This window comes from Gorilla gorilla, chromosome 5 (assembly GCF_029281585.2).
Source record: "Gorilla gorilla gorilla isolate KB3781 chromosome 5, NHGRI_mGorGor1-v2.1_pri, whole genome shotgun sequence".
NCBI lineage: Eukaryota > Metazoa > Chordata > Mammalia > Primates > Hominidae > Gorilla > Gorilla gorilla.
Genome location: NC_073229.2, coordinates 167823862 through 167844064, shown reverse-complemented (window position 1 = coordinate 167844064; position 20203 = coordinate 167823862). Strand labels below are relative to the sequence as shown.

Sequence of the window (20203 nt, the reverse complement as noted above, 5' to 3'; positions counted from 1 at the left end):
CTTCCCTCCCTTCCTTCTTTCCCTCCTTCCTTCTTTTTCTTTAAGATAGGGTCTCACTCTGTCTGTCACCCAGGCTGGAGTGCAGTGGTGTGATCAAGGATCACCTCAGGCTTGATCTCCTGGGTTCAGGTGATCCTCCCATCTTGGACTCTTGGGTATCTGGGACTAGAGGTGCACACCACCACACCCACATAATTTTTTCTATTCTTTGTATAGACGGGTTTCGCCACATTGCCCAGGCTGGTCATGAACACATATTCCACTTTCTAAATTTACCCCATATACTCTACAGCCTATGCTTTACTTCCTAAGAGTACTGCCTAGTCACACTGGTTAATTTCCATTGCTGAAAATCATCTTCAATGCCTCCTCTTACTCAAGTAATATGAATATGGCACTGTTGAGGTGAGTGGGGAAGAGGCCTTAATCGGTTAAGAAATGAAACTCAAAAATCAGAAAAAAGACAATGGATGCAGTGTGCTTTGGGACATTGCTAATAAGTCCTGGTTTGTACATTGGTTTTAGGGACATTGCTTAAAGTCCTTAAATGGCCTATTTAAAAAATACAGAAAAAAGGGGCTGGGTACGGTGGCTCATGCCTGTAATCCCAGCACTTTGGGAGGCCAAGGCAGGTGGATCACCTGAGGTCAGGATTTCGAGACCAGCCTGGCCAACATGGCAAAACCCCGTCTCTACTAAAAATACAAAAATTAGCCAGGTGTGGTGGTGCATGCCTGTAGTCCCAGCCACTTGGGAGGCTGAGGCAGGAGAACCTCTGGAACCTGGGGGGTGGAGGTTGCAGTGAGCCAAGATCACACCACTGCACTCCAGCCTGGGTGATGGAGCAAGACTTCGTCTCAAAAAAGTAAAAACAAAACAAAAACAAAAAAAGGGACACTGCTATGGGCTAAATTGTGTCCCTCAAAATTCATACGTTAAAGTCTTAACTCCCAGTACCTCAACATGGGACCATATTTGAATACAGGTCCTTTAAAAAAGTAAAATTAAGGTAAAATGAGGTCATATGGGTGGGCCCTACTCCAATGGGGTTCTTATAAGAGGAAAATATTTGAGCACAGATGTGTGTGGGCACAGAGGATGGACCATATGAGGACACAGAGGGAAGGCAGACATCTACAAGTTAAAGACAGAGGCTCTGAGCAGAAGCTAACCCTGCTGACACCTTGATCTCAGACCTCTAGCCTCCAGAACAGTGAGGAAATACATTTCTGTTGTTGCAGCCACTCAGTCTGTGGTATGGTGTTATGACAGCCTTAGCAGACGAATACTGTACAGACATTTACTATTATCTGCAAAGTTATTTATTAACATGTCGAAGGTAAAGTGAAAATGTCACACAGCTTTCAACCTCACCTCCACCTCAGCCCACTTGAAAGAAGGAAAAAGGAAAGTTCTTTGAAGGATTTTGCTATGATTACTTTATAATGGCTTCCTAAATTAAAACATTCTTGTTTGGAAAATGAGGTATACGTGTGTTCTGACATTCTGTGGTTGGATGACTGAAGGGGATTCAGTTTTTTAAAAGTGTACAGTTCTAAATTCTTCTAAAAATCTCATGTTTGATTTTATTCTTTTCATGTTTTCTTTAAAAAATTGGCAGTCAAGTACTTTCCAAGCAACAGAACATTAGATGTATACAATTCTGCTTTAGAGGCCTTTAGGAAAATGAAACAGCACAGTCAGGCCAACAGGAACCCACAGCATGAGCTCAGTTAACTTGTTCTGGTTTATTCCAAGTTTCCATTCTCACCCGGCTCTTTCATAAACAGGTTGGCAGGTCAACACAAGCTAACTTTACAGATGCAGAAGAAATTTTGAAAAACACAAAATCCCTTTATAATAGATGAAATTGATCAGTGCAATCCTGAATCATCCTTTTAGACTGCCCTTCCCAGTCCTGTGAGCCACCCAGCTGTTGTCAGAAACATCTTTATACAAGAAGGAAGGTCAGAGGGAATGTTCAGCACACCCTGAAACACCTTAGGCAACAAACAGTGGCCTTCCACAGGGAGGCTGAAAAATTCTTTAGAAAAAGCTTTTAAGAGACCCCAATTAAGATTGAATGGAATTTACTTCACAGTGGGCAATGGGCTGCAAATAGGGACACAACTGAAAGGAAAGGATGCCTGAAGTACAAACAGAGGCGAAAATAAAAAGCCAAACATTATCCAAAACAGAATGCATGAACAGAAGTCTTAAATAAATGATTGCTTCCTTTGGGAATTTTCAGAATTTGTCGCCTACAGTTCTAAAAGGGAAAAGGGCTCAGCCTCCTTTTCAGAAATGTATTTTACAAAAATCTTTCTTATAGTTCTTCCTTCTCATTATTAAACAGCTATTTTCATCTAGTGCCCTGTTCTTTGACTTTGGTTTTGGGTTAAGTAATTAGCATGCAGCAACCCCAGACGAAGTTCACAGGAATCTTCTTGAAAAGGCAACGAGTTGAAATTCTGTGGCCTTTTCCTAAACAGTAACTGGCATTCTGCTGATAACTTCCTTGCCTTCGAATGTAACTATATATTTACTTCAAACCTAGTTGTTGTGGGAAATGCACTATTTTGCTGCTTATAATATTAACAAAATGTACATAAAAGCAAACAGGTTTCTGGCAATAATATTCCATCAGAATCTCAACATTCTACTTGACAATAGGAATATTTGCTCATGAACAGTAAATATGAATGACCCAATTCATCCCGGCATTTGTGTACAGAACATCTGAGTCTCTGAACTGGATATTTTGTAACTTTTGCCTCAAGTAAAGAGAAAGACACACATAAAGATTCAAATGAGAATTTTTTTTTTATTTAAATACAGAAGGTCCCTGACTTACCATGGTTTGACTTACTATTTTTGTTTACTTTATGATGGGCTTATCAAGATGTAATCCCATCATAAGCTGAGGAGCATCTGTACAGTACCACTAACCTATAATTTGCTTTCCAGAAGCTGTTTCTCACCTTAGGAATCCTCTGGAATGTTTGTTGAAAACAGACTCTGAGACCCCTCTCCAAAAGACTTTTGATTTTGCTGACCTATAATATGGGACCCAGCAATCAGTATTTTGCACACTAGGTGAGTTTCACAATTGGGCACTTTTGTGAAATATCAATGGTAGTTTGTAATACCCCCAGGATCCTATCAGAACGAGCATCCCATAAAGATGACGCATCCCTAAAATAAAAACACAGAAAAATACAGGAATACCACAATTATTCAATGTAGATCTTAAATGTGAGTCTTCTTAAAAAATGCCAGCACATTATTATCACAGTAAACACATTTTTAAATTAGTCTATGTACCACAAAACTTTTAAACATCCATAAAATATTTTTTAGACCATTGCAACAAGCCAGATCAAAGTTGAGATCTTGTGTGACCATCACCCAAGAAAGTCTTTTGAAATCAGTTAAAAGCTATCTGCTAAAGAGAAAAACTAAGTCTTCCAGATAAAAGGAAAATGTTCATCCTGATTAATTGGGAGGGATGGCGGTGTTTGTGCATACTGCAGCAAGTCTGCTTTGCTACCTTATGTCCCAGCCAAGCTCTCGACCAAGCATGAAGCCAGAATAAAGCCATGTTCTAATACAAAGACTCAAAAACCATACACCCCGTGAGCTTTTCTCAAGAAGCACCCTGTGTGCTCTGCCAAAATAAGGAAATAGACCCAGAAAAAAAAAAAAAAAGGGCATGGGATCCAGCAATCTGGAGATTCAACGCAAGAGGAAAGTGGAAGGAATCCCCCTGGTGTGATGAAGAGAGATCCCAAGACAACAGCTGGACAGTGGGCTCAGAGAAAATCCAGTCCACATGGGAAGAGGACAAAGGCTATGTATGAAGCTCTTAAAGATGAACCTGTAAGAATAACTCGAGTGTTTGAACATATTGAGAAGCGATTCGTTAAATACATAACAAGAGAAAGTGTGGGGATGGTATGTAGGACACTTAGCAAGCTAACAAAAACACCAGTAGGAAAAACAAAAGGTATGTAGGAGAGAAAAAGAAATCGTGGTTTACCACAAGCCTTAGCTATCATTGGCATTTCTGCTATTATATGGATGACTGATAAAATCAAAAACACAATATAAGAATGTTGGGGCTGGGCACAGTGGCTCACACGGGTAATCCCAGCATTTTGGGAGCTGAGGTGGGTGTATCACCTGAGGTCAGAAGTTCAAGACCAGATTGCAAGACCAGCCTGGCGAAACCCTGTCGCTACTAAAAATACAAAAATTAGCCGGGCGTGGTGGCAGGTGCCTGTAATCCCAGCTAATCGGGAGGCTGAGGCAGGAGAATCACTTGAACCCAGGAGCCGGAGGTTGCAGTGAGCTGAAATCAGGCCACTGCACTCCAGCCTGGGCAACAGAGCAACACTCCATCTCAAAAAAAAAAAAAAAAAAAAAAAAAAAAAAGACTGTTGAGAAGATGAGAAAATGGGAAAATGGGAAATAATAGGAAATGTATGATTCTGAAATGGGGAGAGGCAGGGGTTGGGGCAGGGTAAAAAAGAGAACTACGTGTTCGGTTTCCATACTGTGAGCTCAGTAGATAATGTGTCATGCTGAAAAATCAATCAATAGGTAGCAAAGAGCATGCTATTTAGAGACTGGAGAATTAAAGAATCAGTTTAAACAACTCCACATTTCTTAGACGCCCCTGAACTTTCTACTCAGTTCCTACTACTCTACTAACATATGACCTGGCCAAACAGAGCTATTCATTTATTTGACAAATAGTTTTGGTGTCAGGCATATACCTAGGAATAAGAAGAGACATTGGTGAACAAGACAGATAATGTCTTTTAGATCATGGAGCTTATGTTCTAGAAAAGAGAGACAATGAATAAAACAAACAAACAAGATCATCTGAGTGCTAAGTGCAGTGAAGGCACAGAGAGCTGTGGGTGGGACCTGGGTGGGTTATTCTCGAGAGGGGTAGGCAGGGAAGGTCTCTATGAAGCACAAGGATGCAGCCGAAACAAGGAGTCAGCTTGGCGAAGAGCGAAGGGAAGAGTGTCTCAAACAGGGAGCAGCAACGGCCAAGGTCCATGGGTGGGACTGATCCAGGCTTGTTTGAGGACTGAAAAAGGCAGTGAGGGGACCAGAGAAAGTGATGGAAGATGAGGTCAGAGAGGTGGGCAGGGATCATATAGGCTCATGTAGAGCCTCGAGGGCCATACTATGCAATCTGGATTTCATTCCAAGTGCAGTGGGAGGACAGGAAGGTTTTGAGTGAGTGAGTGACATGATTTATGCTTTAAGAAATTACTTTAGCTGTTCTGTGGAAAATGAATTGCAGAAGGGTGGGAACAGAAGCAGGAGAGCAGCTGGAACCTACTGCAGTTGTCCATGTAATGGATGGCCCCAGAGCTTGGACGGTGGCAGTAGGGACAGACGGAAGAGCATAGACTTGAGATATATTTGGGAAGAGAAAAGGACAAGACCTGCTGATGGATCCATATGGAGGGGGAAAGGAAAACCTAAGAATAACTCCTAGATCTTGGGCTAGAATAAGTGAGTGGTTGGGGTATCATTTGGTGAAATGTAGAAAGTCAAGGAAAGAACTGGCTTGGAGGACAAAATCAAACCTTCTGTATAGACCTATGCTACCTCTGGGATGCCCAGCAAGTTTTCAAGCAGACCTGTCAAATAGGGAGTTGCACATTTGAGCCTGCAGTGCAGAGAAAGGTCAGAGTTGCAGACACAAACTGAGTAACTCTGGGAGTTGAGAGTTGGGTGAGACCCTACTCCCATTTCTCTACCCACCCCTCACCCCAGATCAGGCATCCACTTCACCTTGCTGGATTATTCCAGCCTACTTCTTGGTCCCACTTTCAGTCTCTCCCCATGAAATCTATACTGCATGCGGCAGGCCAACTCATCTCCGAAGGCAAAGCAATAATCATTTCTCTGGTTTGATTTAAAAAAAAAAAAGCGTCAGTGGTTCCCATTGCCTGTGGCTTTCAGTATTGCCTTCCACCCCTTTCCTTTTCAGAGCCTGAATTCTTGTCCCCATTATGTGTTTTGCCTCCTGATCTAGTCCTACAATTCTCTACGTATCCCTTCCCTTCCACTCTCATTTCTGCACATTTTCACTAAGCATCTTCTAGACTGGACGCTTTGTGGGCAGGGTCTGTGTAGGATTTATCTTTGAAACTTCCCACCTTGCTTAGCATAACACCTTACACATAATAACTTTAATTTAGGAACTGTTTGCTGCATGAAGGTGCCACTCTTCTCCTTCTTAATATCCCCTCATAAAACAGGCTGATTTGTAGGACTATACCTGCCAAGCACATACCAGCACAGCTTTCCAGGATATTCTTAAGCAAAATAGCACTTCAGTCCTTCCTTGGCAGCCAAATTTCCTTAGTGGTAAGGGCTACAGTGTTTTACTTGCCAGAAGGTTGATGTGAATAAAAACATCCAGCCCCTTGAAATGAAAATAAATGGAGGGATGGTTTATAAATATAAATGATAATGGTTAGACCGACCTTTTAGCAAGTAATGTGATTTGCCCATTCCTTTCCGCATTTCTGTAGTTTTGGTTTTTGTTCCCCTGCTTTTGTGGGGAGGAAACAAGAAGTGTTTATTTTCTTAAGACTATTTCTATCCTTAATATCACTTTTGCATCAGTTGAGTCTTCACTAAATATTAATATTTTCTCCCAAGAATAGAGACTAGCAGTTAACCTGCTACAGTAAAGTCCCCAAAGAAAAGATGTTGGAATTTTCCCTCTATTCAAATTAAATAGGCTTAACTGTAAGACCAATTCTTACAATTCTTGTTTCCTTCCCCACTGCATTAAGAAGGTAAGAGGTGATGTGTGACTTGCTCATTAGTCATTATGTTTTCAGACTGCTAAAAATAAAATAAATTTATTATTTTCTATTTCAGACTGCTAAAAATAAAATTAAAATATTTGGGATATTAGTCACTGACCAAATCTGATGAGCTATGGACCAAAGAGAAGTAGGTGATGTTGAAATTTTGCTCACATTCTTTCTCGCAAAGTAAGTGACATTCACATTATTATCGAACAGACTAAAAAAACAATTAAACCTAAAAAGAAGGTGGCTATATTGGGACCAATGTTTTCATTTTCATCACTGACAAAGGAAAAAAAAGTAGCTGAAAATCAGCCACTGAGCTTAAAGCTCAGAATCCACGCAGCTGGAGAAAAGCTAGTACAGTTGCAGGTGAGCTCATGACTTTAATTACGGTCGAGGTCCAGGTGGACAGTGGATATGGAAACCTTGGGTTTGATCATGTCCAAAGCAGGGGAAAGCCATGACTGTCACACTAACTCTTCAACAATGAAGTTCCTGGGTGGGCGCAGTGGCTCACGCCGGTAATCCCAGCACTTTGGGAGGCCGAGGCAGGTGGATCACGAGGTCAGGAGTTCGAGACGAGCCTGGCCAACATGATGAAATCTCATCTCTATTGAAATACAAAAATTAGCTGGGCATGGTGGCTCACGCCTGTAATTCCAGCTACCCGGGAGGCTGAGGCAGGAGAATCGCTTGAAACCGGAAACTGGAGGTTGCAGTGAGCCGAAATCGTGCCACTGCACTCCAGTCTAGGTAAAAGAGCGAGACTCTGTCTCAAAAAAAAAAAAAAAAAAAAAAGAATGAAGTTCCTCTCCTCTATGTGTGTGTACATATAAATTTTTCTTTACATATTTTAAAAATGGAATCATATTACTTCATAACCTGCCTTTTCACATGTTGATGTTATTTATCATAAAAATCGCCTTTTAAAAATATTTTTACTTCATTTTTAAATGGCTTATTCTATCACATGTCTGTATCTCAATCAATTCAACAAGTCTCTTGATGCTTGACTACTAAGTTAATTCCAATTTTTGGCTTTTGTAAAAATTGTTTTTATGAGCAATTAATTATTTCTTTTACAATATACTTCTATAAGCAGAACTACTGGGTCTAAGTGCAGTCTAAGTGCACTTTTTTTTTTTTTTTTTTTTTTTTGAGACAGAATCTCACTCTGTCGTCCAGGCTGGAGTACAATGGTGCAATCTTGGCTCACTACAACCTCCACCTCCCGAGTTCTAGCAATTCTCCTGTCTCAGCCTCTCAAGTAGCTGAGATTACAGGCGCCCGCCACCACACCTGGCTAATTTCTATATTTTGAATAGAGACGGGGTTTCACCATTTTGTTCAGACTAGTCTCAAACTCCTGACCCCAGGTGATCCACCTGCCTTGGCTTCCCAAAGTGCTGGGATTACAGGTGTGAGCCACCACGCCCGGCCTAAGTGCACATTTTATGACTTAATATATATTGCCAAACTGCTTTTCTGATAAGTTGTACCAATTTAAATTACCACAAAACAATTGTCTTTTGGGAATTACTCATTTTAATCTTTGCTAAACTCACAGGTGATCAGTTGCATCCCTTTTTTTTTTTTTTTTTCATTTAATTGCTTAAACCTTATTTCATTTACCAAGTGATCACTTATGTTCTTCTTTGGTCAAGTAACATAGGCAAGTTTCTTAGCTCTCGTACTTTGGTTTTCCTCATTTATAAAATGGGGATATTAATATTAGTTACCCTGGATGAACGTCATAAGTTTTAAAAAGTTAATTCAAGTAAAGCACTTAGAGTAGTTCCTGGCCCATAGTGAGTTCACAATTGTAACCATTAGGTATTTTGGAAAATGCCTGTTCATGTTGTTTACTTGTTTTCCTATGTGGTTGCTTATCTTTTTGTTACTGACTTTTAAGAGGTCTTACTACATTAATGATATTAACTATTATTTTCCATATATAATTAACTATTTCTTTCAACTTTATGATTTTCCTTTTCAACTTTCTGATGTTAATTTTTTTTGGCCATGTAAAAGTTTAAAAATTTTATATTATTAAATCTATTCATCTTAAGCCAGAATAAATTACAGAGATCAAATATTCAAAACATGAGAAAAATAGCAGAGGAAAGCATTTTTGAAATAGCCCTAGTCTGTAAGAAAGAAAACGACTAATCAATTTGACTTAAAAATTTAAAGTTTTCTATAAAAAAGTACTATAAACAAACTTAAGGTACAAGAAAAAAATTTTTAATGTTGAAATATATGATAGACATTAGGTTAATCTCCTGAATATACAAATTTGTAAGAAACCATAAAAATAAGGAAAGTCTATAAATAGGCAATTCAAAGAAAAAGAAATATAAATGTCCTACATCACTCATAATCAAAATAAGATGCCATTTTTTACATATAGATTTACAAAGAGTCTAAAAAATTATTTATGCACAGCATTGTGGTCATGTACAGTTGTGTAGAGTGTTGACTGCAGAAGGACACATAGGTAAGAGAATGAGTGGGAATTAAATACATGCTAAAGTTCCACTTGTTAAGTCTGTGCTGTGGAGCTAGCTGCCTCACCCAGAGGAAGTGACTTCTAATTCTCACAAGGCTATGGGCTAAGAGTGACCCTGATATGCAGTGGTGGTGACAGAGTACAGAAACAGAAATTCTCATATAATAAGCAGATAACACTGAGAAAGCCTCTTTGAGAATAATGTAGCAAAGTCTATCAAAATAAAACACACAAATCTTTTGACCTAGCAACTCTACTGCTAATATGACATTAGGACATATAGTTTACAGTTGTCCATGTAATGGATGGCCTCAGAGCTTGGACAGTGGCAGTAGGGACAGACGGAAGAGCATGGACTTGAGATATATTTGGGAAGAAAAAAGGACAAGAGCTGCTGATGGATCCATGTGGAGGGGGAAAGGAAAACCTAAGAATAACTCCTAGATTTTGGGCTAGAATAAGTGAGTGGTTGGGGTGTCATTTGGTGAAATGTAGAAAGTCAAGGAAAGAACTGGCTTGGAGGACAAAACCAAACCTTCCATTAGATCCACGTTACCTCTGGGATGCCCAGCAAGTTTTCAAGCAGACCTGTCAAATAGGGAGTTGCATATTTGAGCCTGGAGTGCAGAGAGAGGTCATAGATACGGATGTTCATTTCAGTATTGTTCATAAGAGCATATACATATGCAAAGAACCCAGGAACAATATTAAAATACAACAGGATTCTTTTAAAGGAAGTTTTCATATATCCACATACTATAATAGTGTTCATTTATAGAATTAAAGAGAACAAGTTGGAAGTATTTTCAAGTTATATTACACGAAAAATTCAAAGTATAGAGCACTAAGTATAGTATGTCTTGTTTGACTACTGATAAAGATATATCTATGAATGAAAACTGTGTGGAATGAAAAAAAATGTTCATGCTGGGTTATAGATGAAGAGTGGGACTGGAGGATTCCGGGAGGGAGTAAATTCATTTTTATCCCAAACCATCTTGTAATGTTTGACTTCCTACCATGTATATATTACGGAATAAAGAAAACAAACTCCATCAGCTTTTGCCTTTAGGACCTCTTCCTGTGCCTGGTTTACAAGGAAATGGATAAATATTCCGGACAAGACAAATACAGGGCCCTGAACAAAACTTGGAAACCCAGAGACGCAGATGAATACAGGTTCTATCACAACATAGGTGTGATCCTGCACACTTTATTTACTTGTTCTCTTGTCTCTTAAAAATGGGGACAGTGGCATTGTCTGCCCTTTCAACCCAAGGATTGAGGAGAAGCAGCCAAGTGCTGGTCTGTGGCACCGTGAAAATGGGGTGGGGTTGGAAAAAACTAGAAGAAATAATTACTAGATTCATATACCACCCTTCAGACAATAGAGCCAGAGTAATGTAATTCTTGGACTAAAAAAAGAATATAAATAATACATACCTCTCATTCATATAATCATTGGTTTAAAGCAGTCAGGTTGCTTACTGAGACTATTTGTTGACTCATTCATATATTCATCAAAAATGTATTGTATCCAATCTACCATGCTCTACACTTCACAATGAAATACTAGAAGTCTCAATCCTCCTAGGGCATGATGCCAGAGGGTACCGAAACCATCCTATTTGAGGGCATATCGTTTTAGCCTGTACTTAGAAATAATGGATCCAATTCTCAGTAAAATACTTGTAAACCTAACCCAGCAACATACAAAAGGGATTATACACATTACCCAAGTGGGATTTATCCTAGGAATGCAAGGTTGGTTTAACAACCAAAAATCAATTAACGTAACATGACAAATGAATAGGATAAAGGACAAAAACCATATGATCACCTCAATAGAGGCAGGAAAAACCTTTGACAAAATTGAACAATCTTTCATGATAAAAACACTGACAAAGTAGGAATAGCAGATAACTTTTTGACAAAGTGAACCTATGAAGAAACCCATAGCTAATAGCACAGTTAATGGTAAAAAAAAAAAACAAAAAAAAACCAAACTTTTTTTTGTTAGATCAGGAACAAGACAAAAATGCTCATAACTGCCACTTCTACTTAACATTGGACTAAAGGTTCTAGCCAGAACTATTAAATAAGAAAAAAATAAAATAAAAGGCATTCAACTCTAAAAGGAGGAATTAAAATGTTTTTTCTTTGCACATGTAAATAGATCTTGTATATAGTATGATCATGTATATAGAAAATCATAAGGAATCCATTGAAAAACTACTAGGACTAAAAAATGAGTTCAGGCCAGGCACGGTGGCTCATGCCTATAATCCCTGCAATATTGGAAGGCCCAGGTGGGTGGATCTCTTGAGATCTGGAATTTGAGACCAGCCTGGGCAACACAGAAAACCCCATCTCTACCAACAATACAAAGTAGCTGGACATGGTGGTGGGCACCAGTGGTCCCAGCGGTTCAGGAGGCTGAGGTTGGAGAATCGCTTGAGCCCAGAAGGTTGAGGCTGCAGTGAATAAGCCATGATCGCACCACTGCACTACACTGAAAACTACAAAACATGGTGAAAAGAAAGAAGATATAAAGAAATGGAAAGGCATCTATATTCATGGATTAGAAGACTTCATATTGTTAAGATAGCAATACTACCCAAATTGATCTACAAGTTCAATATCATTGCTATCAAAACTCTGATTGGCTTTTTTGCAGAAATTGACAGGTTGATTGCAAAATTCATATGAAAATGTAAGGGAACCAGAATAACCAGTAGAAACTTTTAAAGGAACAAAATTGGAAAACTCATACTTCTAGGTTTCAAAATTTGCTACAAAGCTACAGTAATCTAGACATTGTGGTAACTGGCATAAGAAGAGACAATGGAGTAGAATTGAGAATCCAGAAGTAAACCCTTACGTATACAGTCAATCAATTTTTGACAACAGTGGAACACCATTCAATGGGGAAAGAAAGGTCATTTCAACAAATGGTGCTGGAACAATTGGATATTCACATGTAAAAGAATGAAACCCTATATGACGCCATACATAAAAATTAACTCAAAATGTATTACTGACCTAAATGTAACAGCCAAAATTATAAAACGCTTGGAAGAAAACACAGGTGTAAGTCTTCTTGCCTTGGTTAGGCTGTAGTTCTCAGATGTGATACCAAAAACACAAACAACAAAAGAAAAAATTGATAAACTGCTCATCATCAAAACTTTAAAAATCTGAGCTGCAAATCACTCTATCAAGATGAAAAGACAACCCAGAGAATGGCAGAAAATATTTGCAAATCATGTACCTGACAAGGGATTTGGATCTAGTATACAAAGAACTAAAACTCCAACAGAAGTCAAATTATCCAACTAAAATTAGGCAAAGGATCTGAAGACATTTTTTCCAAAGAAGATATGCAAATGGCCAATAGCACATGAAAAGATGCTCAAGGTCATTAGTAATTAGGGAAAAGGAAATCAAAACCATGAGATATAACTTCACACCTACTAAGATGGCTATAATCAAAAAGACAGTAACAAATGTTGGTAAGGATGTGGAGAAACTGTAACTTTCATACACTGCTGGTGGGAATATAAAATGGTCTAACTTCTTTGGAAACTGTTTGGCAACACCATAAAAGGTTAAACATAGAACTACCTACCATATAATCTAGCAATTCCACTACTAAATATATACCTGAGAAATGAAAACATATCTTCACAACAACTTGTACATTAAGTTCAGAGCAGCATTATTCATAAATAGCCCAAAGCAGAAATAACCCAAATGTCCATCAACTGATAAATGGATAAATAAAATGTGGCATATTCATACAGTAGAATATTATTTGGCAATAAAAAGAAATGAACAACTGATACATGCTACAACATGGATGACCCTTGAAAACATTATGCTAACTGAAAGAAGCCAGTCACAAAATGACACATTATGATTCCATTGACATGAAATGTTCTCAATAAGCAAATCTATAGAGACAGAAAAGTTGATTAGTGTTTCATTAAGGTAGAGCCCACTGGTTGAATAGGGTGGAAATAGAGATTGAGGGTCACACAACACTGTGAACACACTGAAAAACAATGAACTGTACACTTTCCATGGGTGAATTTTATAGTATGTGAATTATACATCAATACAGCTGTTTTTTTAAAATAATGGATCTAACTGCATATTTTCAGAAAAAATTATTAATGGTCTTCCTAGAACCCAGAGAATTAGGTGCAACCTAAACTGAAAGGCTCTAGAGAGCCTAAAGTCAAAACGGGGAAAGCAAGCTAACTTCTAGCCTATAATGAAGATTTTTACAAAAGGCCAAATTGAGCGATAAGTATGAATAATTAAACTCTGTGCTATTGATTCCTTTGACTTAAACAGATTTTCGCCCACTAAGCATTTAAGATGAGAATCATCTTTAATACTGTAATCCTAAGCAGCTGCTCCAGACTTAAACAACTAGTCAATGGCTAAGATCAAACAGAACAAGGATCTTCACACCATCTGTAAAGCCAGAGTTAAACAGTTAACAAGGAGTGAACAAAATACCTGGAATAGGAGAGAGTTTGACAGTCTCAGACTCAGAAAAATACAGACATGAATATAAAACTCAGCAAACGTTATTTAATTTGAATTTTTTTTTTTTGGTTTTCATTTGGAATCTGATGGCAAACCTTCAGGGAAACAGGGTAGCTCTAATGGATTTAGAGACACTGGATGCCACGGGAAAACTGTTCTTTTACAATACCACAACTTAAGTCATAACCACTGTCATTCCTTAACTGAAAAATAAAAAACCCTGTATTTATGATGTATGGATTGGTCATTTCAATTCATACAAACTTTTAATCCACAAAACTGAGGACCTGCAATTTAAGTATAACACCGTTCCGTGAGATATTTCTCTGAATTATCTTTTATCATCAAGCATAAATTTTTGTTTAAAACACTTTTTACTTAAGTAGATTACAGTTTCTCATTATAATCAGTCATTTTATTTGGAATTATAGCAATCCGGGTTTTTTTTGCTGTACTAAGACGTAGGGAGTCTCACTTTAGGATTTTATTTGCTTCTTAGACATCATTTATATAATATTCCTTGATTTTTATTAAGGCAAAATTTGCTTTTCTAATATTCACTCGAATAATATTTTGTGATAAAATCACTAAATTCAGGACAATACTTTCTGTATACTCTTGTATTGGAGTACCGATTTAATTCTATCTTCGCCGGTGCACAAATTTAAAAATATAACCCTTCCTTGAAATAAAAAGAAGTCTCACACCACTTTAAGGTAAGACAAAGGAAACCAAGTCTTATTTGCACAAAATAGTTTACTAAATTTAAAATCCTACTCAACCCCTCCCCGCAAAAATCTCTCAAAAAGCTGTCAACATGAAGTCTTTGATTTCAGAGCTGTAGCCATGTCATTAATGGTAAAGAAGGTATATTCTGATTCTGATGTCTCTTCTTTGCAGAAGGGTCTTCTGTGGTATTAACAGAAACCTCAGCAAAGCTTGTGGTATCTCAGCGAGTGAAGCTGTGCTACCTAAAGAAACCCACTGGGTATAAAGTGGGGTGGGGGGTTGGAATGACAGAATGCTATCTAGCTAGACATCCTGAGGCAGATTAAAAAACCTTCCTCTGTACCCTGTCATTTCCTTTCAGCAAGATCCTGTTGATGTTTGCACAATTTAAAAAGTGTATCAAATATCTCAATGAGTAACATAAACGGTCCCTTCGAGTTTTATTTATTTTTAATCGTTGATGGAAAAATATCAAAATAGTACCTTTTAAATTTATTTCCTTATCCAATCACAAGTAACACCACCAGTTTGTTTTTTTTTCATCCCTACACTGTCGGGGAAATGCCAGACGTACCTTCCTTCCCTCTTTTTGTTTAAGAAAATGCAAAAAAAGAAACTTTTAAAACAGAGCATTAGAACTCAGACACGTTACACACGTCTCCATAAAACTAACTTTAGTCCTGGAGAACTAGGTTCATGAGATATGTTTCCCTAAATGTTATAGCTGCTGTATCTACTATAAACAAAACAAGTCTCATTTGAAACAATTACGCATTTCGGGGCTAGTTATTAAGTATTCAGCGTCTGCCAGGATAAGGCGATCAGCGCTTCTACTCCGAATAACAAACCATAAATCAGTTGACAAGCTTGAAAGCATTCAGTCCTAGTCTGTTCGGAAGCCAAGCGTAAATACAGAAAAACCTGTTGGCATGTTTCTCTTGCTCTCTAAGTTTCGCGTTTTTAAAAACACTGTAATACGCAAATGGCGTTTCCCGTAAGTTTCTGGCTCCTAAATAATTTGGATAAAAAACCACAGCGAGGCATCGCGCACAGAAAAATGGAGCCTGTGCCTTTAAGGTAAAATCGGCTGGATCCCAAAAGGCATTCCTCTTTCACGACAAAGAGTTTGGCGAGCGCTACCTCTGGGGTTTCTCCGAGGGACTTGGCGGGTCCGAGCGGAACCCGACCAGACGACTAGCCCTGCCTGCCCCGGGGCCCCGCCGCCGGCCCCGCCGCCAGCCCCGCGCCCGCGCGGCGGGAGCGCATCGCGTGCGCCCCGGACTCACCGCTGCCGGGCTGCGGGGACAGCGTGGACACCGAGGTCTGGCCCATGACTGGGGTCGCAGGGCCAGGTCCAGCGATCACGCGGCTCCTTTGGTCCTTCGATCATGGGTCCGCTCCCAGCCAGACTTCCAAGCGTTCATGTCCCGGCCTGTGCCGAGCGGCCCGCCGGGTCCCCTCACCTTCTACCCCGCGCGGGTCTCCCAGCCCGGCCGGCCGCAGCCGGCGCGGCGGATCCTGCCCAGCGGATGCCTGTCATTCCTCTATGCAGATTAGCTGGGGTCAGGGGTCACGGGGGAAGAAGGGGGGTGAGGGCGATAGGGAGGGGAGGAGGGGGAAGCGGGGGGAGGGCGCAGGAGCAGGGGGTGGGGGAAGCCCCCAGCCGGCCCCGCCGCACCCGCACCCCCTCAGGGTGGTAGGGAGTTCAGGCTTTCAGACTACTCCTCTTTGACTTAAAAGGTTCAAAGTCAAATGATCCTTACGGGCTACAAGAAAAGGAATTAAAGTATTTAGTCACGGTACTTAATTTAACAAAATTTGTTTCTTAAAAGTTATTTCCTTCCTTACATTCTATTTGCAGTATTGTGGCACTCTCATGTCTTGTGCCCATTTTTTTCTCGTTTTAAAAATTATCTTCCTTTTAACAAATATAATTTTTTAAAAACAGCACTAATGGCCTCAATCAGGCTTGACAACAAATCTAAATGATAGGTCTACGTGTGAGATCAACAAAATATACTCTTTGCTGTCCCCCACCTAAAACTCTGGAGTGCTGACCTCTCCTTTATTTCAAAAGAATTACTGTGAAATAAAGTGATTAAAATACGCAAAAGGGGAAAAAAAACTATAACAAACTTGAAAGGTGAATTAAACCCTTCTATCATATCCTGTTAAATCTCAATCTTCTTAAAAATATGAATACAAATAAATATTCTTCATATTTACAGTTAATGATTAATTAGTATAAGTAATCTTCATGCTATATATATATAATGTGTGTATATATATATACAGTATATGGAACATCTATATATGGTGCATTAGATTGGATGGTGGTTACTGGATGTGTTCATTTTATGAAAATTCATTGAGATGTCTGTAATGATGTGTGCACTTTGCTGAAGGCAGATATTTCATTAAAATGTAAAAAATATCAGAAAGTGCAATATATTTAGGTCATTTACCACAGCTTTCATTTTTTAATTTATCCTAGACAATCAACTCTGAACTAACATGAAGATCATTTTTTTCTAAAATTTTTATTATTAAGATCGTGCAGGGCCTTGTTTGATTTTTTTTGAAAGGCACTTACTTGTCTGTTTTGTCATGGTTAATTAAGTTGCCCTATTTTTTTTCACACCCAAATAGCCCACCCACCACTGTGAGGAAGATCTTTTCCCTAGAAAAGTGTGATCCATTGTCTTCTTCCCTTTGCCTAATTCACTCTTAAGAAACACTGATTTTTTTTTTGTAATGAAATTGAGGATTTAACCAAAATGTGAGTTCTAATTAGGACAATAAAATTAATCCTAACTACATTTCCTTATAAATACAAAAATGTGTTTTGGAAACACATCCCACCTGGGGCGCTAAGCGATGAGAGTAAGCAATTATAATGGCTGGCTCCTCCAGCTCTTTGCTTTGAGTTGCTGTAAGAAAAAAACAAACAAACAAAAGTGGTTAAAGGTAAGTTAAGAGGGAGAATGTTTCACTCTTCCTTTTGACAGTCTTTCTGATAAAGGGAGGTCACTGATCAGAGGAAATATACAGTAAATTTTGCACATTCAAAATATGTAACTGTAATAATTTCTAAATACTGATAAAAGTTAAACTTTAAGGTTGCTATCATTTCTTCTTTTCGTTGAGAAACAATAGCATATTTCTATTACTTCTATAAATTCTTATTTCAAAGATCAAGGAGGTGCACTACAGTTCCAGATTTTCAGGAATTGCTTAATACAGCTATATTTACCTTATTCAAGACCTTTCATGATTTGCTAGTTAATATAATCTTCGGCCTCATCTGGGATTCCTATAATACCCCAACCAGGTTATGCAATTTTCTCTGAAACTCTTCCAGTTCCATTACATTATCCTTGAAGCATGTCAACCAAAACTGCAGGAAGTGTGCACTAAGTTTTCTTTCTAAGAGTGGGACAGTCTTGGTTTCTAGAGCTTCTGATGGAACTTGGCATTTAAGTGGCCTTTTTATCACAGCTAACAAGTTATACTAATGAACATAGAAAACGTCTACAGAAATCTGTAAATTTCATTTCTAGGTTGTAACGCAAAGGTTAGATATTATCACTTAACAAGAGAATTTTAAGATAATTTTCCCCCAAATTGCCTTACTCTTGCCTTATTAGAACTCACACAGTTTTACTAAGAGTTCTGGTTGTTAATCCCATGGGTTTATAGTTTAACTCTGGAAACATTTAATGTCATCTGAAAGGCATGGACATTTCTCTGTATACTACCTCTCTCTAGGGAATTTCTTAAAATGCTAAACAAGATTAGTCCCAACACCTAACTCTGAGGAAGCAATCTATTTATAATTCTTCAGCATTTATCCCATTGGTCCCACCCTTTGTTCTCTCTTTCTAAACCAATCTCTTATCCAGTGATATCCTGGTAAATGCTTAACTGGTTTGGGCTGGGGGTGAGGAGGCAGGAGGGGGCCTCAGACTGCTTTGTTTACTGTGATGTAAATACTCCTACAATAACCTATTCTACAGGCCTTCAACCAGCTAGCAAAACTGATATCAAACAGCTTGCAAAATTCCTTGAAATGTAACAATTTGGCCCACCAGCCTGTGTGAACTGTCTTCAGCACACCGCTACTTTTCTCTGTTATAATAACGCCGCATCATATCATACCATGGCTGAGTTTGAGGAATAGCTTCTATTTAGCCTTCCTAAAAATATAGACTAATGGCATCTACTGATTTTTTCCATGGAACACTCTAAATATTTTTCAAGCTCTGAAAGAACTACTGTGATTTATTCATTTATTTCCAGAAAGAAATTAAAGTAAGTGAATTAGTGAGATAGAATTTCCCCTTCTGAAAGCAAGTGTGCCTTTATGACACAAAGTTGTACTTATCAGGTTTTCAAGCATTCTACCCTGTAACACAGACTTCACTGGCTTGTCTGATGTGGGAAGTCTTAGACTCACCCATCTGGGGTACCCAAAGTGACACTTGCACTCCTCCTGAATGGAAGCCACTATATCTATTAGGTAAAAGGTAAAGCGGACATAAGCCTAAACATTGGCAATCTGGACCATTTGTGAGAAAGTTCTTTTCTAGGTCAAAGTCCAAATGGCAGCCATACAACTTGGTGCCTTTAGAGAAGATGGTTTACAATTACTACAGTCACCACTACCAAATCCTATAACTTAGGTTACTGCCAGATTTTTCTAGGCAGCCAAATCTAGCCTGGAGCAGGAAGAAGAGGGAACCTTCCTCAGAACACAAATGCCATGAGTACTAATCCTGGAGGTCTCTGCCTTGTCCAGATGCTGCCAGCTGTGTGAGGATTCATTTTGAGACACCAGATGTTAGGGGTGGAGGAATTATCATGGAAGGGAAGGGTTAGGCAGAGTCCCAAGAGATGAGATGGTTGATCAGAACAGCAGTGACCTGGGAGGCAACAGTGGTTGATAGTGGCCATATACAAGCAGATGAAGATTACATTAATTTACACCCTTATTTCTAGATTTGACCATAGACATCCTGTGAATTAGTGACATTTCCTTGGCTAATGGGAATTGTAGCCATAGAAAAATTCTTTCTTAATGGGAAGGAAATGAATGAAAACTTAGCATTTTCCTAATAGTATACTAAAAACGATATGCAAAAGTTGTTTTAACTATTTGGGTAGTTTTTACTAGAAGATCTTCTGGTTTTTAAAAACTTTGTATGTCTTCAAAACTTGGCTACATTTTGTAGGAGTCAGCTTACTTAGAAAAATATAAAAAGCAAATGGGAGCTTTACTAGATATTATAAACTCAGTGAAAACTCTGTATATGTAACTAATGTTTACTTTGTAAAATGTTACTCTATGGTAAAGTTGCAACTAAATGGCTACTATATCTTAGATTTTAACAATTCTGAGAGATGCTGGTTTGAACAGGATAATGCTAACAGACAAAGGAAAGCTTTTGTTAAGGAAAGAATTACAACTTTGCATATTCTAGTTATATTAAGCATCAGTAGAAGACCACATTCCACAAGTATTAGAACAGGAAACAAACCTGAAAGACAGGCTTTTCTT

The 20203-nt window shown here is 38.6% G+C and overlaps 1 protein-coding gene across 6 annotated transcripts in view; it reads right to left on the bottom strand.

The window, feature by feature from the left end:
- PHACTR2 (phosphatase and actin regulator 2) overlaps window positions 1-20203 on the bottom strand; it is a 292400-nt gene that overhangs the window by 134808 nt on the left and 137389 nt on the right. Inside the window, exon 1 of one of the 6 annotated variants that reach the window (XM_004044778.4) lies at window positions 15933-16407. The exons of 4 other annotated variants lie outside the window; for them this stretch is intronic. In XM_004044778.4, coding sequence (XP_004044826.1) covers window positions 15933-15978 — 46 coding nt within the window. In that variant the 5' untranslated portion in view covers window positions 15979-16407. Of the gene's footprint in view, window positions 1-15932; window positions 16408-20203 lie in introns of those variants that run through there. One more of the 6 variants, XM_004044779.5, reaches the window with a different exon arrangement.